At 35.7% G+C, this 27,898-nt stretch overlaps 1 protein-coding gene across 4 annotated transcripts; it reads right to left on the bottom strand.

Annotated features, from left to right (window-relative positions):
- Positions 1-328: 328 nt before the first annotated feature.
- WTAP (WT1 associated protein) lies at positions 329-27,898 on the bottom strand. 4 transcript variants are annotated; one of them, XM_063096805.1, is made up of 8 exons: positions 27,586-27,898; positions 19,689-19,726; positions 17,312-17,367; positions 14,545-14,603; positions 13,224-13,351; positions 8,122-8,300; positions 2,788-2,942; positions 329-1,603 (listed from the first exon to the last, which is right to left on the bottom strand). In XM_063096805.1, exons 2-8 carry the CDS (start codon positions 19,716-19,718, stop codon positions 1,020-1,022), a joined length of 1,191 nt encoding a protein of 396 aa, XP_062952875.1. In that variant the 5' UTR covers positions 19,719-19,726; positions 27,586-27,898; the 3' UTR covers positions 329-1,019. The 4 variants fall into 4 exon arrangements, with proteins under 4 accessions (XP_062952875.1, XP_062952876.1, XP_062952874.1 ...); XM_063096806.1 differs by lacking the exon at positions 27,586-27,898 and adding an exon at positions 27,265-27,384; XM_063096804.1 differs by lacking the exon at positions 27,586-27,898 and adding an exon at positions 27,269-27,384.

Genomic DNA, 27,898 nt, shown 5'->3' with positions numbered 1-27,898 from the left:
CCCCAATTACCCAAAATCAGGTCACGAAAATGAACTCTGCTTTTCAATTCAAACCTTACAAAAACTTAGGTGACTATTCTTTTCTGCATTTTCGAATATTTTATAATAATTATTTTTATTAAATTTGGAAAAAGTGTAGTCCTAAACTCCAACTTCATCTTGCAAAACAAGGCATGAATGAAATTTTAAAATTATGTACACAATCAGAATCAATGTATCTACTTTAGTTTACCCTTGTGGTATGTTGAAGGATAATGAGTAGAAATTTAGCACCTCAATGAAAATAAATACAAATGCTAAACACACTCAAAACAAAACAAAAAACTAATAAGTTACAATAAAAATCTTTATTTAGGTTTGGTCAGTACAGGTAAGATATACTGGAGTCACAGAGCAATATGCAGTAACAGGATAACAACAGTTCGTAAAAACTGAGTAACTACGCACACAAATTTCTTAAACGTTCAGTCATCTAAAGAGAAAATGCACAGATGTATGGTGGAAAAAACTGTATCTAACACTGAAACTACTATTAGGACTCCATCAACAAGTCCAACTTTTAGTGATAAAAACTACTGCACTGGGCAATCTTGGCAGTCATAAACCCACATCTACTCTAACAAGTCTGAATGGTGCATAAGTATAATAACAGCATGAGTTAAGAATGCCCTTACACAGCACAGGCTCTAGATAGACACAGATTTATACAGACATCATTATGTTATACTTTAAGGAAAGATTTCCATTTACAAGTTCACATTAACTCATATAAAAATAACTTGACCCTACACAAAAATGTCCTTTTAGCAACATTCAAAGTAATTAACTGTTACAATTTCCAAAGTGGTAGAGGTATCAAAGCAGAAAACAAAACAAAACAAAAACCCAAACAAAACCAAACAAAAAACCAAAAACACACACCACAAAAAGGCAAATTGTGACAAAAGTATGCATTAATTCTCTGGACAGTATCCTCTCCCAAATTAAATGACACTGTATAAAAATTTTCTGGAAAAATATTACAAAACTGAACCCTGTACATTTACACTTGAGTCCAAGCCATTCTGAATGTGGCGGGAACCCACAGTTCGGTTACCTTTCCCACTCACTGCTTTCTCCTCTTGAGGGTCATGATTGGAGTCTGTGTCATTTGAGTGGTGTGTGAGAGAGTTTTCACTGCCCGTGGGAGAGTCTACACTTTCATACCCCGCACTGAGTTGGTTTATGTAACTACTACCTCCTCTGCCAGTTCTCTCCTCTGAGCTGTTGGAGGCCTTATTACCACTCCCTGGAGAAGAAGGAAAGTCATCTTCAGTTGTGTTCCCCTCCCTGTGAAATCCAGACCCAGACGTCCTCTGACGAGAGGAGCTGCCATTACTTGGTCCATTTGACAGACGACTGCAGTCTTTACTTGTGGCCTCTGCCTGTTCTACAGGTTCAGAAGATGTAGTCCTGCTGGTACCTGGGGCTGAAGCCTGAGACTGCTGCTGTTGGTACTGAGCCAACTGCTGGCGCGTCTCCTTTAGCTGTTGCTGAAGAACTAGAATGGTACTCTGCATACCCTCTACTTCTTCGTCGAGTTGAATGATGAAGTCATTCAGTTCTGTGCAAAGGAGAGTCAAACCTACTTTAATATCTCTTATAATAACTGAAAATATTTCATAAGTGCCTGCTACAAAGCCAGGCAGTCAGTAGATATTTAAATGAATAAATACAATTCTAAAATCACAACAGTATACTTAAAAATTTTGCTTGGAATTTTAAAATGGCCATTCAAGAATGAGTTTGTTTTGGGAAGTTGGATGCTTAAGATAATCACAGAAAATAATTCTTGAAGATTGTTAAAATACGTATATCCATTAAATTCTAAAAAGGCTTTAGGAAAAAAAGAGATTTTATATAGCAGCGAAGGCCTATTTACGTATTTACAAGTAGTAAGAACTAGGAACCATCACTTTGAAAAAGTAATTTAAAAAATATTATTACTTTAGGGCCAGCCCGTGGCTCATTCGGTAGAGTGTGGTGCTGATAACACCAAGGCCACAGGTTTGGATCCTATATAGGGATGGCCAGCTCGCTCACTGGCTGAGCATGGTGCTGACAAGACCAAGCCAAGAGTTAAGATCCCCTTACCGGTCATCTTAAAAAAAAAAAAAAAAAAAAAATTATTACTTGGCCTCTGAACGGGCCAGCCACCCCCCCCCCCCCAAAAGTATTATTACTTGGCTATTGATCTTCTTTGCAATTAACCATCAGATATAATTCTCAATTTAAATTACAAAGCGTCTGGATATTTTCCTTACTACTAATATCCCCAATAAAGAGAAAAAACAGCACAGATGCAGCTACATGTGCACAAAAAAGGATGGAGACTGACAATTAAGTTTGGTTTGTTTTTACATAATTTTCAGACCACTGGAAAAATGCCAAATGTTTCCAAGATTTATACTTAAAAGAAATGCTTAAGTAATGATATTCTCCATTTCAGGCACTGAATATAAATTTGTAAATCTTAGTAATACAACACCCTTTTTATCTTTCACCAAACACTGCTCCCCTAAAACCAAAAACTTATAAAATATGCACAATAAACAATTGCAAAGTGGGGGGACAAACACACTAAAATTAAATGGCTTTGTTCGCTGACTCAACTACATATGTTTCATTCACAATTTTATATAACCACAGGCAGAGATTAGCATGTAGAGAATCTAACCTATAATATTCACGCCTGGCAGTTTTTTAAAGCCAGTGCAGTTAAGCAAACTTTTCAAAAAAATCCCTTACCATCCTGACTGCTTTTAAGCTCCTCACTATATTTCTTCTGTAAAGCCAACTCTGCTTCAAGTTGTGCAATACGTCCCTGGGACAGCTGCCTTCCAAGTTCTTGATTCTCCTGGATAAGCATTCGGCACTTCGCCATTAACTTTTTGCCTGTTTGGCTGCAAAGGAAAGATCCATCCATCACAAAATGAAGACAAAACTCTCTATAACCTTCTTTGCTTACAATTATTACAGTGATAAATGTAACACATACAGAACATAACTATGTCACAGCAGATACCGCCCTATAATTACCATCTTCTTTTCAGGAACATATCCATCTTCTGCATTTCAGTATTTTGCCAATACAGCAGCAAAAATAAACCTTAAACAAAAAGTGCCCAAATGGCCACTTTTTGTTCTTATTACATCAATAATTGATTCTGAAATCTATTTTCATCCCAAATTATTTGAAATAGAAACAGGCCAATTAATTAACAAACACCTTGGATACACCAATATTAATACAACACTAAGGTACTTAAACTTTATCAAACAAAAAACTGCTTGAAAAGGTACATGCAATGTCACAAATATATGCCTCTTTAAAATAACTAGTATATATGAAAACCAGTACCTATAAGTAAGTGAATGAGAACATATTTATTCTTGCAAGAAAAACATTTAATAAGGAATCCTGTTAATAGGCAATTCTCTGGAACATCCATCTTCCATACCCTCCCAGGAACAAACTTATCTACTGCATTAAGTGAAGCACATTAAGTAATAAGTTTTTTTAAAAAGCCTTAAGAGTCTTTCTACTTATCAATCCCTCAATTAACTTCTTCATGTGATACATATACTTCTGAGCTGTCAAACTGGGAAATCAGTTGTTTCTAAATTTAATACTGATATGTGATTTAAGACTTTAAAAGATCATCCTTGCAACACAAAGGTCAGGAATTACTTATAACAAATAATGCAAACATGAAAGTATCTGCCAAATTAGGAGTGCCACACTTCCAAATGAGTCTGCAAATGCTAGTGTAACATACTTAAAACCTATATGCACATACACAGCAATTGCAAAAATGTAATCAAAAGTCCAAATTAGTTTCTCAATAAAACTTTATTGCTTTTCTTTAGCCTCAGCAATAAACAGTAGAAACTATCGTCTTTAGAGACCTGACTTAAGTATATAATTGTGATATTACCTTTGATGCTTTAATAGGTACACTGACATTCTTGTCAATGAGTCAAATCCAATAATCTTATTGTTAAAAACATTTTTTTTATTCTAGTCTTTTTTTCTGTGGGCTTTCACTTGCCTGATATACTACTTCAGAATGTATTTGATCTTCTATCAAGCCTTAGAAACTTTAAGAATAGGAGCACTGGGTAAATAATTCTCATTCTTTGAAGTACTGTTGCAAGGTTTTTTTTTTATCTATAGCATGTTTTCCAACCTAATGTAATTCAATAAAGTCTGTAATTACATTTCCTTATAGAAATCTGTGGAACAGTAAAACCTGGGTTACTAATGTTCAAAGGAGCCCGAGGGGAAAGCCATGAATAAGTGAGTAGTAACTTTATTAGCTGGTGTTATTGTTCATTGCTACTATAGCTCCAGATTTCCCCCAATTTCCACAAGCACCCTCAGATTTTAGCCTCCACTGAACAAGCAATTAGACATCAAACAATGAGGAAATAAGAGATAAATACTAGTATAAAAGAGGAATTCCTTCCGTTTTACTGCTTATGCTCCCACAACTGTTTTCTCACAAAAGTACATAGCATCAGTGTTTTCCAACTAAGCTGAAAATTCTCTTTTATATGAATTTAATAAAGACTAGAAAAAAAGACAACTGTAAAATACGTTAATTTGTGACCCGACAATATAAAACTGTCACAAATTCTAATGCAAAAATAGGTTCATTTAAGAAGTCATAACCTTTTTATTAATAAATGACTGTTCTTAGATAATCCCATCACTTCTAAAATTAGTGATTACTAAAAGAAGTCTTTACAAAACCACTGCTCTTTAAACATTCTGTAATTTACCTCTTTTTTTGGCAGCTGGCCAGTAAGGGGATCTGAACCCCCTTGACCTTGGTGTTATAACACTATGCTCTAACCAACTGAGCTAACCAGCCAACCCCAAACCACTGTTCTTTAAATGTTCTGTAATTTTATGTCATTTTATTAACTATGTTTCATAACATTTGCATGTGCTAATCATATCACAAAAAAAGATGAGAATTTAATTACAACTGTTTTGGGGATAACTTTTAAAAACTACAAATAAAAAATCCATCCCATTCCTAAAAGCGAATAACCCACAAAGAAAATATAGCAGGAAATACTTTCAGAGAAGGACTTATAAAAAGGAATGAACATTGTACACTGCTTTAATTATCAAGGGGAAGGGAGCCAGGCTATTTGGAGAGATGTATACCCAATTACCTAATGATTAAATGCAAACTCAAAACTGCCAATATACTGAAACATATTCCTCTAAACACTTTAAAATGTATGTGTTGTCACAAAGTTAAAATATTTTTATCAGTAGTGAGGTTAACCATTTTTTCAAACATATATATTAGCTAAATTTTTCTATTTTTTTCCTTTGTGAACTATTTCCTTTGCCTGTTTATTTTCTGTTAATTTATATGAGCATTTTATTCAGATATTAAAACTTTATGCAAGTATTGTTCTGTTTTTAAAAAACAAAAATAATAAAACAAAATATTTTAAGTGGACAAGATGATTTAGAGAATCTTTCCCCCTCAAAATTAAAACTCAGAAAAACAGGAAGGCAAAAAACATACACACAACATACATACACACAAAACAAAACCAATTCTATTTCAATTATTTCAGATTGAGCATTATTTGTTTCAAATAAATAACGAATTTATAGCACCTGACATACTCTGGTGTATAGACTAATTTTACAGAACAAAAATCCATTCATAGGTGATTAAAATAAATTATGTCTCATTAATATAATGGAAATATTATGTAACCATTAAAAATGCAGCAGTCTAGATACTAAAATATGGAAAAATGCCCAAGAGATAGTGATAAAAACAAGCACATTTGTTTAAAACCAATATACATAAAATTACTGTATATGCACAGAAATTATCTTGATAATACCGAAGAAATTTAACAGCAATTACTGCTCATAAAGAATAGAACAGGGGAAGTTAAGGTCACATCCAGGAGTGACACTCACTTTTCATTTCCACCTTTCTCCACACTGTTTCCATTTTATACACGAGTATGTATTACCATATTAATTAAAAGAGAAAATTTTAACAATAACAAGGAAAAAAAACCCATAGACCTCAAAGTAACTGTTACCTAAGCGGTAAAAAAAAGATGTTGGCTAAATTTGAGTGCACGTTAATAATACATTTTACGAACTACTTCTTGACCTACTAAAAATATCTAACGGCATATCTACTGTGATCTTAAATGGCATAAAATATATACAAAAGCCTTAATACAGGCACAATACGTTAATTTCAAACAGATTCAGTTACTTACCCTTCAACCCCCACAAATAGCAAGAATTTTAGAAGCAGATTTCTTGCTGAAAAATCACATAAATCACTTCTTCAACCCACCCTCTGCCCCACAATCAGTTCCCTAAAGCACAAAAGTACAAGATACTTACAATTGATCTGAATGATTAAGAGAGAACTTAAGTCACCCTTGTTAAAACTGCACTTAAACGGTGGAACAAGCTGGAACATTTATCTTCCACTCATCTTAGACTCCATTATCACCAAGTGAAAAATTCGAATTGGTGACTTATACAATGATCTGACGAAAAAAATTCACCTCCAGGATTGGATGGATGCATGAAGAAAATAATGCCTCATTTATCTAAATGACCAAATGAATTTACTAGAAATGATCACTATACCGTTTTTCAATTCACAAAATGTCTCACTTAGGCCAGCCCGCAGTTCCAACACATTATTTCCCCAATCTTCTGGCAGGTACCCTGTGAAGCTGTCCCACATTAATTTCTACTGCAATATTCTGGGACAAAGTATCAAAAAGTAACAAGTGTCAAGTCTCCTTGTTTTTTATTCCAACTGGAATAAAGCAGGTCTTTTAAAAATGAAACACAGAGCCTTTTCCTTCACTTTGAAGAGCACAGCAACAATTTTTCCAAAATCAATCTGCTCTCCATAACCCCCCAAAATTAAAATGTTGAGAGTACAACAAAATCATGACAGTATTACTTGAACTTAAGAAAAAATAAAAACAAAAACAAAAACAAAAAAAAACCCCAACTATTTCAAGGCACATTTAATTTAATATCAAGAGTGTAATACAAAAGGCCCAAATACAATGAAGGAACACATTCCCCCATTAACACCAACGACAATGCTCTTTTAACATGTGCCTGCTGAATGGAATGAGGATTTCATTTCACTACTGAAAAAAATAACACGATGAGTCTCACAACCAATATCCTTATACAATCTAGTTGTGAAATGAATGTTTATAATGTTTCAAACAGTTTTAAACCTGAAGTTTGATACCACACCTTCATGTTTGTACAATCCTCAGTCAGATTATCTACAGTTTTTGCAACCATTCAAGCAAACCATTGATTAAAATCACATTGATTTATGGCTCAATCAAGTAACAGAGAGCCCCAAACTAAATGGTAAAATATATGCACCACTTGTACTGACATCTATTATTTGATTCTCTCATGACTATTAAAAATTGGTTCTTAGCAAATAAACCCTTTAAAGGCAAAATTCACCTCATTTGAGTTTTGACCCAGAAGTTCAACAACAATCATGAAGTCCACAGTCTTATTGGCAAAACTGATATACAGTGTCTCTAAGTCACTATGCTCATGGTTAAGAGCGATGCATTTTCCAGTTTTACATTTTACTGGAATTTTACATGTTCAATTCATGATTTAAAATCTCTAGGTTTTCATTCCTCCAAACTGTCTGAAGACACAGTGTGCCACAGACTTAAGACTTGTTTCTCCCTCTATTTTCTTCAAACAGAAACATTTCTCAAGTGTCTACATGTTCTAGAAGGGGAATTTTTCGGAGGTGGCCACTTCTTCGGAATAGTCCGACGGCATCAGGCCTCTGAAGCAAGGGGAAGGGGAAGAGAAAAAAGCTGAAACACAAGGTTCATCGGGTAAGTTTTACATTAACCATTACAAGCTGAACAGTTAAGAATGTAGCTTTTTTTTTTTTGGCTCAAAAAGTCTGAGTCTTGGTGTGGAAACGAGTACTTGGCTGTCCCACCACAGCTTTCTCGTAGTGGGACTGTCAGGGAAGTCTTGACTGGGGAGTATGATTTGTTTACCTATCAGGCGTAAACTTCCAGGCACTCAGTTCATTTTGGGCTTGTTCCAGTTTGTCTTTAGTCTGTTCCAGTTCACCTTTCATTTTTAGGAAAAACAAGTTGATCGCTGGGTCCACCATTGTTGATCTCAGTTGGGCAACGCTCGGCTGCTGGACTTGCTTGAGGTACTGGATTTGAGTCTGTGCAAAACAAAAGAACAATTACCACCAGATCAAAGGAAACATATATAAGAAGGTAGGGTGAACCCGCTTTCATTCACACTTGATTTACCAACTCCTTCATAAGCCTCCCCTGCTTTGATCATAAAATTCTCTAGAAAAAGTACAAATTAAAAACAACTATTTAAGGTTATTTACGTAAGAAATGAGGCCATGTGATTGAACTTCCATACTTAGGAACTTTAAATAAAGCAGTTACATCTTACTTTGCAATCAAAACAGCAATAAAAAGAAAATCAACGTTACATGTTGTATTTACTACAAATGCTGACACCCACTGGGAAAAAGCAAAGTTTAAAATATTAATTACATAAGAGTCGGTGGAGTCTTTATACTCGTTCTAATTTTTGCCTATAGAAATTATTCTATGTAAAAGTCCCCTAAAAATGCACCAGGTACAAGTTTATAACTCAAAACACATTTGCATTTCTAAATCAAAAGATACACATTACTTATATATACATGAGTTGGCATTACAGCTTTGTAAAAGCAGAACTCTATAGTTCCTTAAGCTAAAATAAAGTATATATTCATTTTTTTTCCTTCTGTGTAGACTTGAATCATAGTATTGTAAAGGTGGCAGGTAACTGACCTAGTCCAAGCTGCTTATTTTTGAGAGACTAAATAAGCCAACTGAATTGTTCAAGGATACATTCAGTTCACCGCCAGAACTAGGACTAGAAATCTAGTTCTCAGGCCTCCTGACTCCCAGTCTAGAGCTTTTTTTCACCATACCAGAACCCTCTACTTACATATGAAAACTTCAATTTCGACTTCAGTTGTACTACTTACTAGCACACTAAAAACCTATTTCTAAAATATGAAATACAGTTATTAGCATTAAATTCATCACTTTCTCCACATCCAAATATCTTACTCCACACTAAGGCTTAAACAGGATTAAAGTTAAAATTTCCTACCATAAATTTAGTAAAAGACACAGATATATTGAGTGGGAATATATTTAATTATTTTTTCGTTGAGCAAAGAAAAATAATCTTTACTTAACATTTGGATATTTTAAAAAGTAAACTCATTTTAAACAAAAAAGTACAACTGCTTATTCAATGTAAGGTCAGCGGCTACAATATTGATGTTTATTGATCTATTTTTTGGTGGCTAAGCTAATTTAAAACAGGAAGAATAAAGCATGTCTTACAGTGTATGCCATGTGCTTATAATCACTAATTAAAACACATTCTCTACAACACTGACTCGGACTCAGTTATCATGTGCTTATATCACTAATTAAAACACATTCTCTACAACACTGACTCGGACTCAGTTATCATTTAGGTTTAAAAAGTCCCAACAGTCAATACCTTCAGTCATGAAAAAAGAGGCAAATCTGACTAAAATAAATTCCATGTGCTAGGGAAGGAGAACAATAAGTGTTTTAAAAGTCAGTTTTATTACTAAAGCTATTTTTAGTTGACTGGCAAAAGATTAAATGAAAAACAGGAATACCAGTGAGGAGCACAAAAATAATAGACTCATTTATTAACTAAGAGTAAAACAAGTATTATAAAAAGCCAAGAACAATTAACTATTTCTTTGGCTAACTTCTGTCTTACACTCAAAAGTACTTAAATAAATGGACTACTGATAGACTCTGCAAAGACTGCATGTAGATAAAGAAGACATAAAGAACTACATAATTAGGGCCGAGCCCGTGGCGCACCTGGTAGAGTGCTGCGCTGGGAGCGCCGCGACGCTCCCGCCACGGGTTCAGATCCTATATAGGACTTGACCGGTGCACTCACTGGCTGAGTGCCGGTCACGAAAAAACGACAAAAAAAAAAATAAATAAAAATAAAAAAATAAGAACTACATAATTAAAAGTTGAAAGATGGTTCATTCCCAGCACCAAAAAAAAAAAAAAAAAAAGATGAAAGAGATGAGTGAGTATGCTGGGCAAATAGAAGACCAATAGAAAGAAAACAGATTTTTGAGGATGTATTTTATTTTTTCTATGCTTAGCTTAATCTGAAACACTGAAGGTAAAAGTAGCAGCTCTTTTTAAAAAGGTAGATATCTAATACAATCCTTACCACTTTTCTTCCATCATCAAGAGGGTAATCCCCCCATGCTCAAGGGTCAATCCCTTCAACAACGCATTTGTTTAACCTATTACCTCCTGCCTCCTCTGGTACTTTACTCCCACATCCTTTCTATACTTTAAATTCTGTATTTCTAAACTCCCATTTGACAGTTCCTCTAGAGCCTACATATTTTCCAAAGTGTCTCACCTTAAAAAAAAACTCTCTCAATCTTGCCTAATTATCACCCAGTAACTCCCAGTGTCAACCAAACCTCATTAAAAAAAAAATCTCAGCCATGTTTCTATTTGATATATCATCTCCTACTGAAATCACTGCAATCTTGTTTCTGCCTCAACCCTCAACTGAAACAGGTTTCACTAAAGTGGCCAATAGCTTCCTAACTGCCAAATCCAATGAGCAATTTAAAATTCCTATTTTACTGAACCTGACATTGCTTTTGATGCTATTAATCACTTTCTTCACCTTTTAGAGGAGGGAAATTTTGCATTTCCAAAGTTTTCTTTACATAATACCCTATTCTTCTTCTTAAATTTGATCTTTTTTATAGGCCCTATCTTAGTAGCACCATCACTCACCCAGACACACAGAAGACAAACCTGAGAGCCAGGTCTGCCTTTTGTGATTCCTCCTTAAATTTCCTCATTCCTTCCCAACAGCATCCAACTGATCAAATCCTATTAATTATGCCTCCAAAACATCTATCCTATCGTCCCCTTCCCTGCCACCAGTGGCTTTATCATCTTATCTGGACTATTTTAAAAGCCTCCCTACAAGTTTTCTTGCTGTAAGTCCTGTTCCAGAGTGATCTACCTAAAATGCAAATCTCATCAACCACATAAATCTCCTGCTTAAAAAGTCTTCACTACAGGCTGGCCGGTTAGCTCAGCTGATTAGAGCACAGCCCTGTAACCCCAAAGTCATAGGTTTGGATCCCCATACTGCCAGCTGCTCCAAAAAAAAAAAAATAACTTCACTGTCTCCCTCTCACCCAGAATATTATCCAAGATCCCAGTCCCTGACCCTAACCTGCTCTTTTCACCCTCACCTAAAACTTCAACCTCATCTGCCACATATAATCCTGCTCTTTCCTTGTGCTTTTGCTCTTGCTGTCCTGGTGCAGGAGAGAGCTGTAAAAACAATATGGCTAGAAAAGGTTAGGTTTTAGTTGAAATAACCTTAAAACCCAGGTTGAGAAGACAAAGGGTGATAGGGCACCACCAAAAACTTTGACCAGGCATGATATGATCAAAACTGCCAGTGTATATAGCCTGCAGAATCAGAGGTGAGTCAACAGCATATACTGTCTAGGCAAGCAGTAAGAAGTATGTGAATTCTCATATTAAGAGTAGGAATCAGGAAGAGAGAAAGAATTCAAGACACTGCTGTTACAAGATATTAACAATGGTATCATCCACTAACGGTCTATCTCCCAGGTGTTAGCATTTTGAAAGTAAAATTCACTCTTTGCATAAAAGGGAAATTTGTTAAAACATCCGTTAGTGACTGCACGGAAAAAAAAAAATTATCACTGGTAGTGAGGATGGAAACTAAACTGGTAGAAACAAAAGGAGAAAAAGTGGTGAGAAGGTAGAAAAAAATTATAAAGGCTACTCTTTTCTTTAGCAAAGTAACAGGTGAAGAAGTCATTTTGTAGAAGTGAAGGAAGAGGGAATACGGACTTTTGTGGAAATGTGGACAGTCTCAGCACAGAGAATAAAAGGACTGTGACTCAGTCCTAAGGAACATTCTTTTGGTGAGAGAACAGGAACATGACTGTGCCCACATATTTTTACTGTTGCCAGAATAATGCCTTACATATTAAAAGATTTTAATTAATATGTATCGAATAAATGGAGAGTACATAAAGAGCTGAAGAAACATTCAGATTTTAAAATTAGAAACAAGGATAGAGATGCCTCTAATTTTTTGGTATAATTTATGTAAACAAACTTTAAAAAAAAAAAAAAGAAAGAAAAAACAAAAGGAATAGCTAAGACATTTAAAGACAGAGCAAGACTGAGTCTTAATTACCAGAGCTGGATGATCAAGAATGTCCCTAGATTTCGGAATGATGTAAACATAGTAAATAGTACAAATGAAAGCTCCAACAATTAAAGAGGCAACATTGTAAAAAGTTCTGACACCAGGGAAAATAGTTCTATGCCCAAAGGAGTCAAGAGAGCAGTGGAATTAAAGCAATAAGGTGCAAATGGTGTTAATGAGTATACCCTCAGATAGCAAGCTCTCTGAAAAATACCTGAAGCTGATATACTAATTCTCAATGAGCATGAAAATTTCAGAGAATAACTTAAAACTTTTGCTTTCTTGGCCGCAAAAAAAATTTTTAAATCTAAGTGAGATGCTATCTACCAAAATCTTTTTTTTTTTTTTTTTTTTTTTGTCTTTTTCGTGACCAGCACTCAGCCAGTGAGCGCACTGGCCATTCCTATATAGGATCCGAACCCGCGGCGGGAGCGTTGCCGCGCTCCCAGCGCAGCACTCTACCAAGTGCGCTACGGGATCGGCCCTATCTACCAAAATCTTATACTTAGCATATTTGCAACTCAAAGTGTATGTACTTTAACAAAATATGCACTTATATTTAGTATTAAGTATTTAAAATTAACATGTAAGAATGCAGATTAAAAACTAATTCCTTGGTTAGCTCAGTTGGTTACAGCAGTGTCATAACACCAAGGTCAAGAGTTCAGATATCATACCAGCCGGCCACCAAAAAAACCCCCACAAACAATAAAACCCAAACAACAACAAAAAAAACCCAATTCCTCATCTAAAGATTTACACAATTTAAAATACTTACAGTACACTCTTGCATCTCTTGTTCCTTGGTTGCTAGCCGCATTACAAGGATGTTTTCCCTGCGTGCAGACTCCTGCTGTTGTTGCTTTAGTTTTTCTTCAGACTCTCTTAAGCCAGTAACATCATTAGCTGATGATTAAAAGAAAAAGAATATAAAACACTGAGTATAATTTCAAGATCAAACTGAACTAACCAAAAGAAAGTTCTAACCAACTGGTAGAGAATAATAAAAACTAGGGTCAAAAAATTCATCAAGTCTTTAGTTTCTGTCCTATTTTATAACAAGGATATTTGTTGATGATCATGAGAGCCCCTTCAGAAGGCAATGATGTTATAGTGCTCCACAACCTAATACTAGACTGAATTTTTTTATACTATAATTTGTTCCTAACAGAATACAGGAAACTGCAATATCTACATATAGCATTCACAAAATCCCAGTTGGTATTTTTTAACCTATTCAATATAAAAATGCTGGGTTGGCCAGTTAGCTCACTTGGGGAGAGTGTGGTGCCAGTAACACCAAGGTCACGGGTTCAGATCCCCGTACCGACCAGCTGCAAATAAATAAATAAATAAATAAAAATATAAAAATATAAATATAAAAATGCTAATTACTGCATGGACAATTAATACTTCAAATTTTCATAACGTTCATAACTTCTATGGATTATAATATATATCATGTATTTTTCAGGCTATTAAGCTTTCTGGACTTGAAAACCTATTTTGGTTTTTATACTCTCAAATAGTATGCTATTCTTACACAGTTGAAAGATGACAGATTAAAATGGTTTAACACTTATAAACTTTGTTGGTATTATTTTTAGCTGATTTTGAAAAATCTATGGATATATAACCATATCCTAATGTTACAATTTAAGCTCTCTATACATTTTACAATTTAAGCTATCCATTGCTTCTACATATTGTATCTCCCTTCTAGACCAGTAGCTCATGCTTCAATTCAAATTTCTATGTAGAAGGAGTTAGGAACAGACCAAGAAGTTTCCAGTAGCGAAAGTTACCCTATCTACACTCTCTCAGAACCTTGCACATAATTTTGCTAGAACAGTCATGCCATTATATGACTATTATATGTCTGTCATCCCCAATGACTGGGAAATCCTCAAGAAAGATCATGCCTCCTTCATCTTTATATTTCCTAGCACCCAACAGTGCCTGGACATAGATCTTATAATAAAATGCTTGAGTAAAAACTACATTTGCTTTAGAAAACTAATTATCTCTTGTTTTTAACAACAATGTAAAAGGAGACTATTCACACATTGTTCAGGAAACTATAGCTCAAACAAACTTACAGTTAAGATCTGTGTACTTGCCCTCCAAAGCTTGTACATATGCTTCATATTGTTTCCATCTAGAACGAAAATAAACCCATATATTTTAGTTGTTACAATGAAATTGCTTTTATTAAATAAACTACGAAATCATATCCATAAACTCATAAATTTAAGAAATCGTGAGAATTCTGTTGGATAATTTCTAATTTTGAGAATTATAAATCCAGTATAACCAATAATAAATTAATCCCTTCATATTCCTTCTCAATTTACAGCAAACAGGTAAAAGGAGATATATAGAGAAAAAGTATTCTCTGCTGAGTGCATACCAAGCATTCTCTTCTGGGTGAGATCACACCCCAGATTCACTTCAGTGTCAATGATACTCAGGACAATGACTGGATCACAGAAGCTGAATAAAAACCCTACTAATACTTTCAGATATGCTGTCCACCTCAAACAAAAGGCATATATGAAAAGGGCGTAATTATAGGGGACTGAAGGTTCTTTATCTTGGCTCTTTTATGAAAATACCATGTGATTTTTTTCAAAGTAATATTAATTTTTGAGTTAAAAAAGAGAGAAAATATAATATTTTTCAAGACTATATTTTAAAAATCATATCTAATTGGCAGTAACAACCTACATAAATGTCAAATGCTATAAGGGTTTGAGTGGACCCTTATTCTTCTTTATATTCCTCTCTCCTCAATATATAAGCTATTAGCTGCTCTTGCCAAAAATAATAAAGATTTTCCCAGGCTTATATGTTTAAGCAACTCCCAATGGAGAGTACCCTGCCCTGAATGTCTACTATCCTGCTTACTTAAGAGCTATGTTTTCAAGCTGGTCTTCAGTTACAGCTAATTAAAATTTAGTTTTTGGAAATCATTTTATAATCTTAAAAACAGGCTTGCTATGAGATTTATAAATGTTAAAATGTAACAAAAAAATACTTCATAACACCAAGCTAATCCATCTTCTTTATAAAGACTGCTATTCAGCCAAGGCCATGCTTATTTTTACTTCTAAACACAGGATATATACAAAAGTTCATCAAATGTTTGGGGATAAATGAAAACCTTTTGTGGAGGCTATATAAGAACTATTTACTTTAGAGAAACAGAAAAAATATAAAAGCTCAAGCAAGAACTGCCATACCAAGAGGATAGAAAGCAGATTAGTTAAATAAGTAGCAGTTAATTTAAAATCACTAAGGCAATTAAACAGAAAAAAACTCACCTAAAAATCTTAAATGAAAATTCCCTAAAGAAGTTAAAATGACCTCAAAGAAATAAACTGCACATGATTTAGAAATCTTAAAGGTAACTTAATATAAAAAATTTCAGGGGCCGGCTGTGGCTCACTCAGGAGAGTACGGTGCTGATAACACCAAGGCCACAGGTTCAGATCCTATATAAGGATAGCTGGTTGGCTCACTGGCTGAACGTGGTGCTAACAACACCAAGCCAAGGGTTGAGATCCCCTTACCGGTCATCTTTATATAGGGAAGAAAAAAAAATTTCTACTACTACTTTATTAAGACTATTAATGACTTTTTTTCCTCCTGCAGTTAAATCAAGAAGACAACGACAAAGACTAACCAGAGGAATCATCTAAGAAGGGATTAAAGGCAAGGAGTGTACCATATCAGAGGTACAAAAAGAATATCAACATGTGAGTGATAGAATATCACAAGGAGGTGTCTACCTCAGTGGGTGAGAACAAGAATGTTTTAGAATACTAAGAATTTAAATTTTACGTGCAGGAAGATAAAGGTAAGCAATGGAAAACTGTCCTATGCATGAGATTATGGCAAAGGAAGATAAAGAGTTATATCTACAACAGAGTAGCTAAGGACAAGTAGAGGAGGGAAACTGTCAGACTCTAGAAAACAATGAAACATGTCATCTATGTCTCTCTATCTTACACACTTTCTCTCCCTCTTTCAGCCTGTTAAATTTGTTCAGTTCTTCAGATAAAAATTCCTTGAAATTTCTAGAGAAACAGAGGTCAATAACCTTCCAATGGTTGTTTTGAAAAATATTCATTTTATTTAGAAGTTATCAAGTAAAACACTAACCATAGTAATAAAATACAGAAAAGAATATATTTAAACTATAAAACAAAAAACATCTCATTTTTTGATTTCTTACATTGAAAAAAAATACTATAATACTCTACTTGACTACTTATGAAACAACCAAGAAATTGAGAACGGGAATCAACCTTTAAAAATAATTTAACCCAACCCTTTCAATTTACAGATGAGAAAAATAAAAGACATTAAGTTAAACAAGCTGGTCAAGGCTGCACTTATGAGAAAGAGCAACTTTGTTTCATTTGTAAATAATGTATTTTTTTCATAACTAGAAGAACATATTTTAAGATTACAATTTTCTCAAATGTTAAACACAAAAGAAAAAATTGCATCAAAACAAGCATATTTGTTGAAACTGAAAGATTCCTGAGAACAGGGTCTTTCCCCACAGCAAGTTACGCATTAAATACAAATGCTTCCCAAGTAACAATTCAGATTACCTGTTAGTCTAGAAGTTACCCTAGCTCTCTAAAGTGTTGTTTTCCCCAGGGTTCATATAATGAAGAAAACAAACCATAGGAAATATGTTCAAAAAGTACATCAAACAATTTAATGTATTAACATTAAAAACAAAACATTTGTCATAAAGGCAAACATTATAGAGTCAGAATATAATATTTTTATTTTTTGGCAGCTGGCCAGTATAGGGATCCAAGTTATATTTCTGATAAAAGAATATTTTACCTTAGAATTAATTCATCTCGTGCCATAACTTTGAAGTCTGTTTCACTCAGTCGAACCTGTAAAGAGAATTAAAATATTAAACGAGTGCTCTTCCAAAAGACAAAGTGCTCCTCCCAAAGGAGCTCTGTACTGAGACTTAGGAACTATCTCTAAAGCCTGAGACTTAAATGGTTAAGAAAAAACTGTATTTTATTGTAAAGAAGTTTTAAAAAGGTGAACTGTTTGGTATCTTAACAATGGGCATTATGATTAGGGAAATGCAAATTAAAAAACTCTAATGAGTTATCAGTACACAGTGATTAGAATGGCTAAAATAAAAAATAGTGGTAACACCAAATGTTGGTGTAGATTCAGAGAAACTGAACATTCATACATTGCTGGTGAGAATGCAAAATGGTACCGCCACTCTGGAAAATAGTCTGGTAGTTCCGTTTAAAACTAAAAATGGATGTGCCATGTGACTCAGCAGTTGCACTCTTAAGCACATATCCCAAAGAAATGAAAACAAATTGTCCACAGCAGCTTTACTGTAATAGCCCCAAACTGGGAAATACTCAAGTGTCCTTCAACAAGTGAATAGTTAAACTATGATATATCCACATCATGGAATACAGTTCAGCAATAAAAAAAAACAGACCATCAATACGTGAAAACAACTCAGATTAACCTTAAGGAAATTATGCTAAGTAGAAAAAAAAACAATCTCAAAAAGATACATACAGCATGATTTCATTTATATAACACTTGTGACATAATTATAGAAATGGAGAAGAGATTAGTCGCTGGCAGGGGATAGGGTCTGGGGGGGGGCAGAGGGATACAGATGTGGCTATAAAGAGTAACACGAAGGAGCTTTGTGATGGCTCAGACACATCTTGATTGGTGGTAGTTACACAAAGCTGCAAGTGATAAAACTGCATAGAGCTACACACACCTGCGCACGCGCACGCGCGCGCGCACACACACACACACACACACACACACACACACACACACACACACACACACACACACACACACACACACACACACACACACAGTGCACGTGTACTGGTGAAATCTGAATAAGCTCTGTGGATTGTACCAAAGTCAATTTCGTGGTTTTCGTATTGTTATTCAAGATATTTGTTAGTTATGCAGCATGTTAACAGTGAAGGAGGCTCTGTGAAGGATGCACAGAACTTCCCTGTACATTTCTTGCAAATTCCTATGAATCTATAATTATTCAAAATAAGTTTAAAAAAGGGAAGGCATAAGCTGAAATTGCTTCATATATTGAAAAATATTAAGTGTTTTCCCTATACCAAATGAGGACTATAAAGGTGAGGTATCTTTCCTACTTTAGTATAACATTAAGGTTTTATTAGTTTCTCAGATATTTAAAAATTTTTTTCCTTAAAAAAATGTTTAAAGATGTAACATTAGGGGCAGGCTGGTTAGCTCAGTTGGTTAGAGCACAGCCTTATAACACCAAGGTCAAGGGTTCGGATCCCTGTACTGGCCAGCCCCCCTCCCCACAGTGCCCCCCTCCCAAAAAAAGTAATATTAACAAGTAACATAGTAATATTATAAATGGAAGAGGGGGAAACCATTACACCAGAATATATTAAAAGACTACCAAAGGAAGTACAGAGTAATTCTCAGATTACTAAAGTGCAGTACAATTCTTTATTCATTTCATGAATTATTTGACCCTAAAACTTAAGGCACAAATTTCTATAACACATTATCAAAATTGTTCAATTAAATATTCATTGTTTAGTAAGCACATAACCCTGCTTTCCCAAGTGAATCACAAATTCTTCCTAAAACTGTTATTTCTTTTGTAAACCCATTGCACGTGTGTGCACATGCATATATATACACACACAGTTTATGTAATGCTGACTTAATTAGGTAGGGATGTAGAACAGAGGGAAAAGTCAGATTAGAAAATCAAAAAACAGAGGAAACAGTAGAATCTAAATACTAACTAGCTGCAACCTTTTCTTGAAAAATATAGAAGTAATTTAAAATTACAACCAAAGATATTTAAATTAGGAAAAAAAGAAAGAATAACATACTTATAGAAACTTGTGAAGTAATCTCCTTTTTTGACATTATTTGTATATATGTAGTTGGAAATATTCATTTAATAAAGGGTAAGAGTAAACCATGGGAATATCATAACAGAAGTTTCCCAAAAGCTGAGACTATTCTAAAAATATACTGCATGTAAGACACAATATATAACATGTAGCACATTGTACATCCCCAACACTATTACTGTTACAAAAGCAAGGGGGTGAAAAATAAGCAAACAATACAGATAATCCCTTCAACTCCATCATTTAAAAAAAAAAAAAAGTGGTGCTTAAAAACTGCAGGAAAAACATACCTTTTTGGGAAGAGGTTCTTCGTTGGTCATCTTGAATCCTAAAAGAAGGGTTGGGGAAAAGAGGTTCAATTGATTTTCTTCCAGTTAAGGCAGTAACACCAAATACTGGCTCTTTCAAACCAATTTACTAGTGACCTAAGTTATGGTCAAATCATTAGATTATTTTTTTACTTACACTATTTTAGAATAGTTTTAGAGTTATAAAAAAGTTACAAAGATATTACAGACTTCCCATATACTCTACACTCACTTTCCCCTTTAACATCTTCCATTATGATGGTTATTAAAACTCTCAAGTATCACTATGCACCAATTAGAATGGCTAAAATAAAAAACAGTGGTAACACCAAATGCTGGCGAGGATTCAGAGAAATCGAACTTTCACACGTCATTGGAGAGAATGCAAAATGGTACCACCACTCTGGAAAATAGTTTGGCAGTTCCTTTTAAAACTAAAAATGGATGTGCCATACAACCCAGCAGTTGCACTCTTAAGCACATATCCCAAAGAAATGAAATATTCTAAAAATATATTTTAGGTAAGAAATATAGCAACTTTCTTTGTAATAGCCAAAAACTGGAAAATACTCAAGTGTTCTTCAACAAGTGAATAGTTAAACTATGATATACCCACACCATGGAATACAGTTCAACAATAAAAAGAAACAGACTATCAATACATGAAAACAACTCAGATTAACCTTAAGGAAACTATGCTAAGCAGAAAAAAAAAATCTCAAAAAGATACATACTGCATGATTTTATATTAACACTTGTGACATAATTATAGAAATGGAGAACAAATTAGTCACTGCTAGGGGTTAGGGATTTTGGGGGGTGGGAGCATATAGATGTGGGATACAGATATATAGATATAGATATTAGGTAATTTTTAAAAATTCCCTTGTAAAACAGTTGATCAGTCATTCCTTTTGATGTTGTCCTAGTGGTCAAGAGAAATATCATTTTTCATTACATTCTTACAACCCCACCTCCCCCCTCCAATGAAAGACAAATCTTGCAGGAGAAGTAATAGCTTTGTGCTTAAGTCTGATAACGACCTGAGGCAGTATCCTAGGCATGCTGCCGAAGCAGAAGAGTAATGCCAATTTCTAAGCCTTTCCTTTTATGGCATTATAATAAGTTAGAATCTATTGTAGTGATGATAATTCACTACTGTCCAATGGTTTTATGTACATATGTAACATATTTAAAATATTTTTACACCTTAATGAAAATATTCCTACACTATTTAATTTTATGCCACAGAATAATCTGTATCTCAAAATTAGCTTCTTCAAATGGGGAACCACTTTATTATGCTCACTGTATTTTAGAATGAATACCAAGGGTAGTTATTATTGATTCAACCACAAATTCACACACTAAAAAAAGAAAAAAGAAGAAACTGTAACAAACATACCTTAAGTAATGCATAAAGGTTGGGAAAATATATGTATAGAAGAGGAATAGCTAACTTGACAAACAATATCTTTTTGTAGGAAAAATCTGTAAGCACTAAAATATTTCAATCAGTTTTGGGTACTGTTTTTAAAAAGCATCTAAATTGTGTTTGGAATAATAATATAATTTATACAAATTAAGAAATGAGTTCTTATACTGAAAACACCTCTGCTACTTCCTAGTACTCAAATTTCAGAAGAAGACATGATAATTTAGTTATTACTAGGTATTATTTCTAATAGCATATTCATGACTGCTCCCTTATATTTTAAAATATTTCTTTACAGTTTATTTTACTTACCCATACTCATTACATATCCTAAACTACTAGAAATTTGATCAACAAATTTACATGTTAGGCTAAGATTTTAAAAGCTACTTGATTTCTTAATGAATATTTGAGATTCCTCAAAAGGAGATGATCTTCCAATATCATTTTTTACACTATATACAATCCCAACTCTACTTTATAAGTCTGGTATTCTAGTCATATTGTCATTACATTCTGGTTTACAGATTAGATCCGCTGTATTGAAGAAATCGGAATGTTTTAAGGGAAAAAATCATAGATTGATCACATCTAATATTGGCTTAATTCTTTAGTAATCTCATGGGATGTAGCAAACAGACAAAAACCTGAGTATATCATGTGTTTCTGAGCTGATCATATATAACTTATTTCATTAATCAAGTCTCTGTCCTATAAAGACATAACTAAATTTCTTTTTGGGGGGCAGGTGGCTGGTCAGTAAGGGGATCCAAACCCTTGACCTTGGCATTATCAACACCATACTCTTAACCAATTAAGTGAACTGGCCAGCCTTTTTTTTCTGACATGGTATTTCTATGATATAAAGTGTATATTTTTCTATTTTTTTCTTTAAATTGGTTCCTGACTATTTTACCACCCTTGTTGCCCATTTCTTCTGCAATTACAGAAAGCTGTTTAGCATTTATCCTAATCTGGTAGTCATTCCAATTATTTGGAAAACCCTCACCATGTTTATATCCAGAGGTCTAACTACTTCTACCTCAGCATGATGTTAATATGCATTCACTCCATTAGACTGCAAAGTCTTAGAACCCAGAAATCAAGCCTGGCATTTCCTTGGAATTTCCCATTTGTCCAGAGCTAAGTATAGTAAACAACAATAATCTTTTTAATTTCGAGAAAAAAAACCCTCCAAGACAATGTTAGCCATTGAACTGTAGATATTTAAGTGATACATAAATGTGTACCTGTATGTCACTATTCAGCTTCAATCTTTCTAAAGGCTTCCCATCTCAATCTTTCTAAAGGCTTCCCATCTCACTCAAAATAGCAAATTTGCCCATCCTTTGCCATCTACTAGTATCAGCCTTTATTTTTCTTTGTAGCTCTTATCACATCTGACGTTTTATATACTTATCTATTTCCTTCAATTATAAAGTAAGCTACATGAGATTAGAATCGTTTCATTCACTGCTGATGCCAGTGCTAGTACATAGCAGGCACTCAAACATATGTTAAATGTTAAGTATGAACAAATTAATCTGCGTCAATTACTACTAAGTTCATAAAGGTCAATTTATTTAAATAAGTCAATCTAACTATTTTCCAGAATCAACCAAGACAACTACACTGTTACATAAAAATTTGAGAACATGGAAGTTAACAGGTACTGTAGTAGATAGAGTTCTCTGAGTGACAGTTTGAAAAGAGCTAAATTACTAGGAAGGATAGGTAGTCTACCTATCTAGCTATTGGGCACCCTATCTACTCAATATATAGAATCTTAGTTACAAAACTTAAGTATCATAGATGTTATTCAACATATATTAAATTCCTGTTTATAAACTTTATTATACCTGACACTTCCCCTAGGTTACCTGTTTATTTTCTTCTTAATAGGCAAGCATTCAGATTCTTATTCTATTAAAATAAAATTAACTGCTAGCTTAATTAGCAAAAAATGAGATGCTAATCAATTTTTAAAGAGCATTTAAAGGACTGGGAAACACATGAAAAAGTTCTGATAACCCTGTTTTCTAAAAGAGGGTGTCAAACTTTGAAAATAAAAAAAGTGGCAGAACCCCCAAGCCTGTTTACCCATCTCAAAAAGGACTACCACCAAGGCCCAAAATTATTGTGCTATTTTTGAAGACAAACATTAGTCTTTAGCATGGTGACTGGCACAAAATGGGCATTTAATTATTAAAGTTTCTTATCAACAAAAAGAGTCTTAATTAGTGTTTCTTGAAAAACCTGAAGGAATAATTCACAGGTGAGAATAACAATCATAACGCTCTCCTGCCTTTGTTTCTAAGCCTTACTGCAGAATTCCTGGTTATCTCCAACTTTCAGAATTCTAAACAAGAGTTATTAAAATTTCTAACACTGGCTTATGTTCTTTTTTCTTTTTAAAAAGTTTGATGCTGGGTAGATTTTAATTAAATGGTGCTTAAAGAATATCCAAGTTTTCTTTATAAAAATTAATTTCTAAATTTGTAAGGTAAATCAGGGATAAATACTAGTTTTATATAAATGTTTACGCTTCATAAGTCAACACTCAAAGTCACAGATTATTCCACTGGTATGAGGTATCCAACTTGGGAAATTTAGGCCTTTGCATTTAGAAAGAAAAATCCTCCCTTAACTTTAGCTTAATTGAAAAATCAATCTTTCCTTGAGAGTCCATGATATGCCGTAGTTAAATGCACAGTCTGGCAAAATGCAAATTAGAACAGGTTTAGGATTTAAAAGCATCTACCACATACAGCTATTTAGTCAAAATAGAACCTAAGTCTCAATTTTGACTTTCACATTACATGAATGTAATTTATAATTCCCCATGGCAATTTTTTTTAGCCCAAATGACAAGGATAATAACCATACAAAGTCAATTCTAGATTCATAAAAACATTGGATATTCCAGGTTCTTAGAACAATCTATTCTCATGCCAGAAAACTCAAATGACTGAAACATATTTAGAGTCAACTGGGGTTGAATCCTGAATCTTGAAGGAAAAAACAATGAAGAATATATACAGATTGAGTAACCCAAATCCCAAAATCTGAAATCCAAAATCTCAAACGCCCCGAAATCCAAAATCTCAAATGCCCCATAATCCAAAACTTTTTGAGTGCCAGCATGATGCTCAAAGGAAATGTTCATTGGAGCATTTTGGATTTTCAGATTTGGGATGCTCAAAAGGTATAATGTAAAGATCCCCAAATCTGAAAAAATCCGAAACCTGAAACACTTCTGGTCCCAAGCATTTAGCATAAGGGATACTCAACCTGTACTCAGTGCTTATGAGTCACACTATTTAATAACCACAACTTTTCAAAGTCAAAGTTAGTTCCCATTTTCCAGGATGAAAATGTGAGTCATTAGCTGATTAGCTCAGGTTAAAACTGCTATTAATTGGGGGTAAGTACCTCAAATTCTCAGCTACCTCTCAACAGTCGGTACCTGATGATGAATAATTCTCCCACTCTTTCTACACTCAACAATGATTAAGCTTAGCTAAAGCAGAGAATGAAGAAGTAAAGAAAAGCGAATTAGAAGAAAATTCAAAACTGGCCAATTAGGCTACCTTTTTGCAGATTTAAGATGATTGGTTTTAAAATTATGTAAAGGTTTTAGTTATTTATGTAGATAATTCAGAAATAATACAGCTCAAATTTAGAATGTCGAACCACCATCTACTGTTGATGCCTTAACACAGAGAAACAGCTTAGGATTAGTCAGTTTTGGTTGGCCAGGTGCCCAGCATCCTAGATACCAGTAGTTTCCTAAGTTAGGCAACTCAGTTCTCTGTGAAAAGAGGAAAGTACCAGCCATAACTTCAGTTAAGAAGGCAGATGCCTTGGTGAAATGAATCAACTGAATCTTAAGAAACCAATCATCTGACACTGTACTAGTCATGGCACTGTAGTAGTAACAGTACTGGTTAGCAATTGGAAGATCACCTTTTCCTTACTCTTCTATCAGTATGTGATCTTGAGCAAGTCACTTAACTCTCCTAGTTAGTTTCCAAATCAGCAAAAAGATACCAATTTTGCCTGCCTCACCAAGTGCTGCAAATCACAATGCCTTCAGCACCATAAAAATGCTATACAAACAAGGGATACCTCAGTTAAAATATGAACATAATAGGAACATAAAAGACAACTTGAATGTGCATCTAGGAAAAATTACGGTAAATTCCACCAACTGTATCTTCAAAGATGGAAACAATTATTTGTAGCACTGATGGAACACCTTAATGTTACATCCAATGGGGTATACTACTATGGGAATATGAAGTTTTTCTCTGATAAGCTTAGTAACTACAAGAAATAGAAAATATTTAAAGGCAGAAAAGTGAGAGACAAAAAAATAAAAACAAGAGTAAAACCAAAATACTACCTTAATTCTTGTTTTTCACAAAATTTTGAAGAGCAAGATACAAATGCATTATATAATAATGATCAAGTCTGCTAAGTAAACAATGTTTTCAAGGAGGTTCTATATTACATACGTACAAGACAGTAAGACACCTCCAAAGCTACAATGGACTGCAAATTTACAGTAATCATTACAATTCTCATCTCCACATCATAGGGATACTACAGAATTTACTACTCAAAATATTTTGAGCAAACGTGACAAAAGGTGAATTGGAAAAGCTAGATATTATGAATTTCTATAAATTAGATGAGCCAGGTAAAAAATCAGCAGTGCCTGGGACACACTACTATTACTTTCATCCTTCAGGACTTAGAAATTTTGGTAGTTTGCCTAAGTCGCACCACTGAAAAATGTGTGAAAATACCGATCGTTTAGCTATCTGCTTAAAACACCTAAGATCTAAAAGCACTCTGAGAAACACATCTACTCAAACCCTTAAAATTTAACCTCAACCTTATCGCAAGCCATGTGGACTGCAATCTTTCCTTAACTTGCCTAATCAAATGCTACTGAATGAATTAAACAAACAAAATTTAGCCATCCTGAAAACATTTTCGCACAGTTTTTAAAAGGGGTTGTAAGTGTCCACACAAGTTTACCTATCCCAGAAAACTTAATGGTCAAAATTTAAAAATCAAAAACCGGGTAGAACTTGTGGCGATAAGTCTGTGACTTCCATTTATCTTCCGAAGCAATGGAATTAACTAAATGAAAAACTAGATGAAAAGCAGATGAAATAGACCCAAGTGCAACTCACGACTGGAAGAGGCTCATCGAAGTAATTTTCTACCGGGCAAAGAATCGATTTTTACTTAAGAGTCACGGTTAGTCAGGATTTTAACAGTCCTCTGGGATCAACCAATCGACTTCATTATGAAAACAAGAACTCGGGCATTTCCATTAAGTGCTCACTGACTTGTGAAAAGCGATTATTAAAAATCATGGGGCCGGCCCGTGGCTCATTCAGGAGAGTGCGGTGCTGTCAACACCAAAGCCACGGGTTCGGATCCCTACATAGGGATGGCCGGTTAGCTCACTTGGAGAGTGTGTGCTGACAATATACCAAGTCAAGGATTAAGATCCCTTTACGGGTCATCTTTAAAAAAATAAAAAAATTAAAAAAATCATCTAATAAGTTTCACAGCGTCTATGGTGAGACATGGATTTCACGAAGACCTCGAAATAATTCAATTTTCCCTCCGAATGCATGCACTCACTTAAAAATGGAAGCCTACATGAATACGTAGCTGCAGTTAACAACCCACTGCGTGACGTGAAATCTGGGGAACGACGCTTGTTTTTCCCTTGCTGAACTTGTTTGTGCCGCCGGTCCTCAGGCGCCGAGGAAGGTGGCAGCGAGCGACACAGAGGCGGGGAAAGGACGAGCACGACCAGTCAGCCCTAACAGGGCGGCCTCCGGGCCTCCGTGGGCAGCCGGTCTCCCCGGCCGCCCGAGCACCCGCCTCAGTCCCGGACTCCGGGGACACAAAACAGAGATAAAATGGCCTCGGGGCGGCGGAAGTGTCCCCTCAGGCGGGAAGGGAGAGCGGCTAACGGGAGGCCGGCGAAGTCCGGGCCCGAATCGCCTTTCAGGCTCTGCCCACTGCTTCCCAGAGCGCCTCGGCCCTCAGGCCCCGGAGGTACCCCCGCGGCCGTTCCCGCCAGCAGGTCCGCACCTACCGCTCCAGACGGAGGCCGCGCCGGCGCCGCCAGTCACATAGACCGAGGCCACGCCGCCCGCCCCGCCGCGCTCCTCCTCCCGCCGCAGCCCCGGCGCTCCCCTTTATTTGCGGGTCTCGCTGCCACAAAATGGCGCTGAGGGAGGAAACCAGGCCCCGCCGCCCGACCCCGCCCAGCCCCGCCCAGCCCAGCCGCGCCGCCCGGCTCCGCCCCGCCCCGCTCCGCCCAGCAGCCCGGCCCGAACGCGCCGCCGCCGCCGCCTTCGCCGCCTCCCGCCAGCATCTCCGCTCCGCCATGTTCACCTCCGGCCCACTCACCGAGGAGTCGCTTCCCGGGTGCAGCCTCCGTCACTCGCCCGCCGTCGGACCCCGCCAGGGAGGGAAGATGAGGAGAAGGCGGCCGCAGGCCTAGGCCGGTCGGCGTCTCGAGGAGTAACGAAGCAGTTGCTTCCTCGTAGCACGCCTCAGTCCTTGCCCGGCGATCGCCGGGGCTCAAAAACCTAGGTGAGGGCAGCAAGGGAAGCGATTGAAGGGAGGGACGGGTCGGTGAGGTCGGAGGTCAACGCGGGGCATCACGGGTAGGCGGCCGCCGGTGGACGCGCTCTCCGGGGCCACCTGCGGCTGCGGCGCG

This window comes from Cynocephalus volans, chromosome 5 (genome assembly GCF_027409185.1).
Source record: "Cynocephalus volans isolate mCynVol1 chromosome 5, mCynVol1.pri, whole genome shotgun sequence".
In the NCBI taxonomy this organism is placed as follows: Eukaryota; Metazoa; Chordata; class Mammalia; order Dermoptera; family Cynocephalidae; genus Cynocephalus; species Cynocephalus volans.
The sequence above is the reverse complement of the archived record's forward strand: the minus strand, read 5'-3'. Positions and strand labels throughout refer to the sequence as shown.

Coding starts and splice junctions, on each gene's coding strand:
- WTAP (XM_063096805.1), bottom strand. CDS start 19,718: ATGACCAACGAAGAACCTCTTCCCAAAAAG. Junction 14,604..17,311: donor CGAGATGAATTAATTCTAAG/GTAAAATATTCT, acceptor TTTTCGTTCTAG/ATGGAAACAATATGAAGCAT. Junction 2,943..8,121: donor TGGAAGTTTACGCCTGATAG/GTAAACAAATCA, acceptor TTTCCTTTGCAG/CCAAACAGGCAAAAAGTTAA.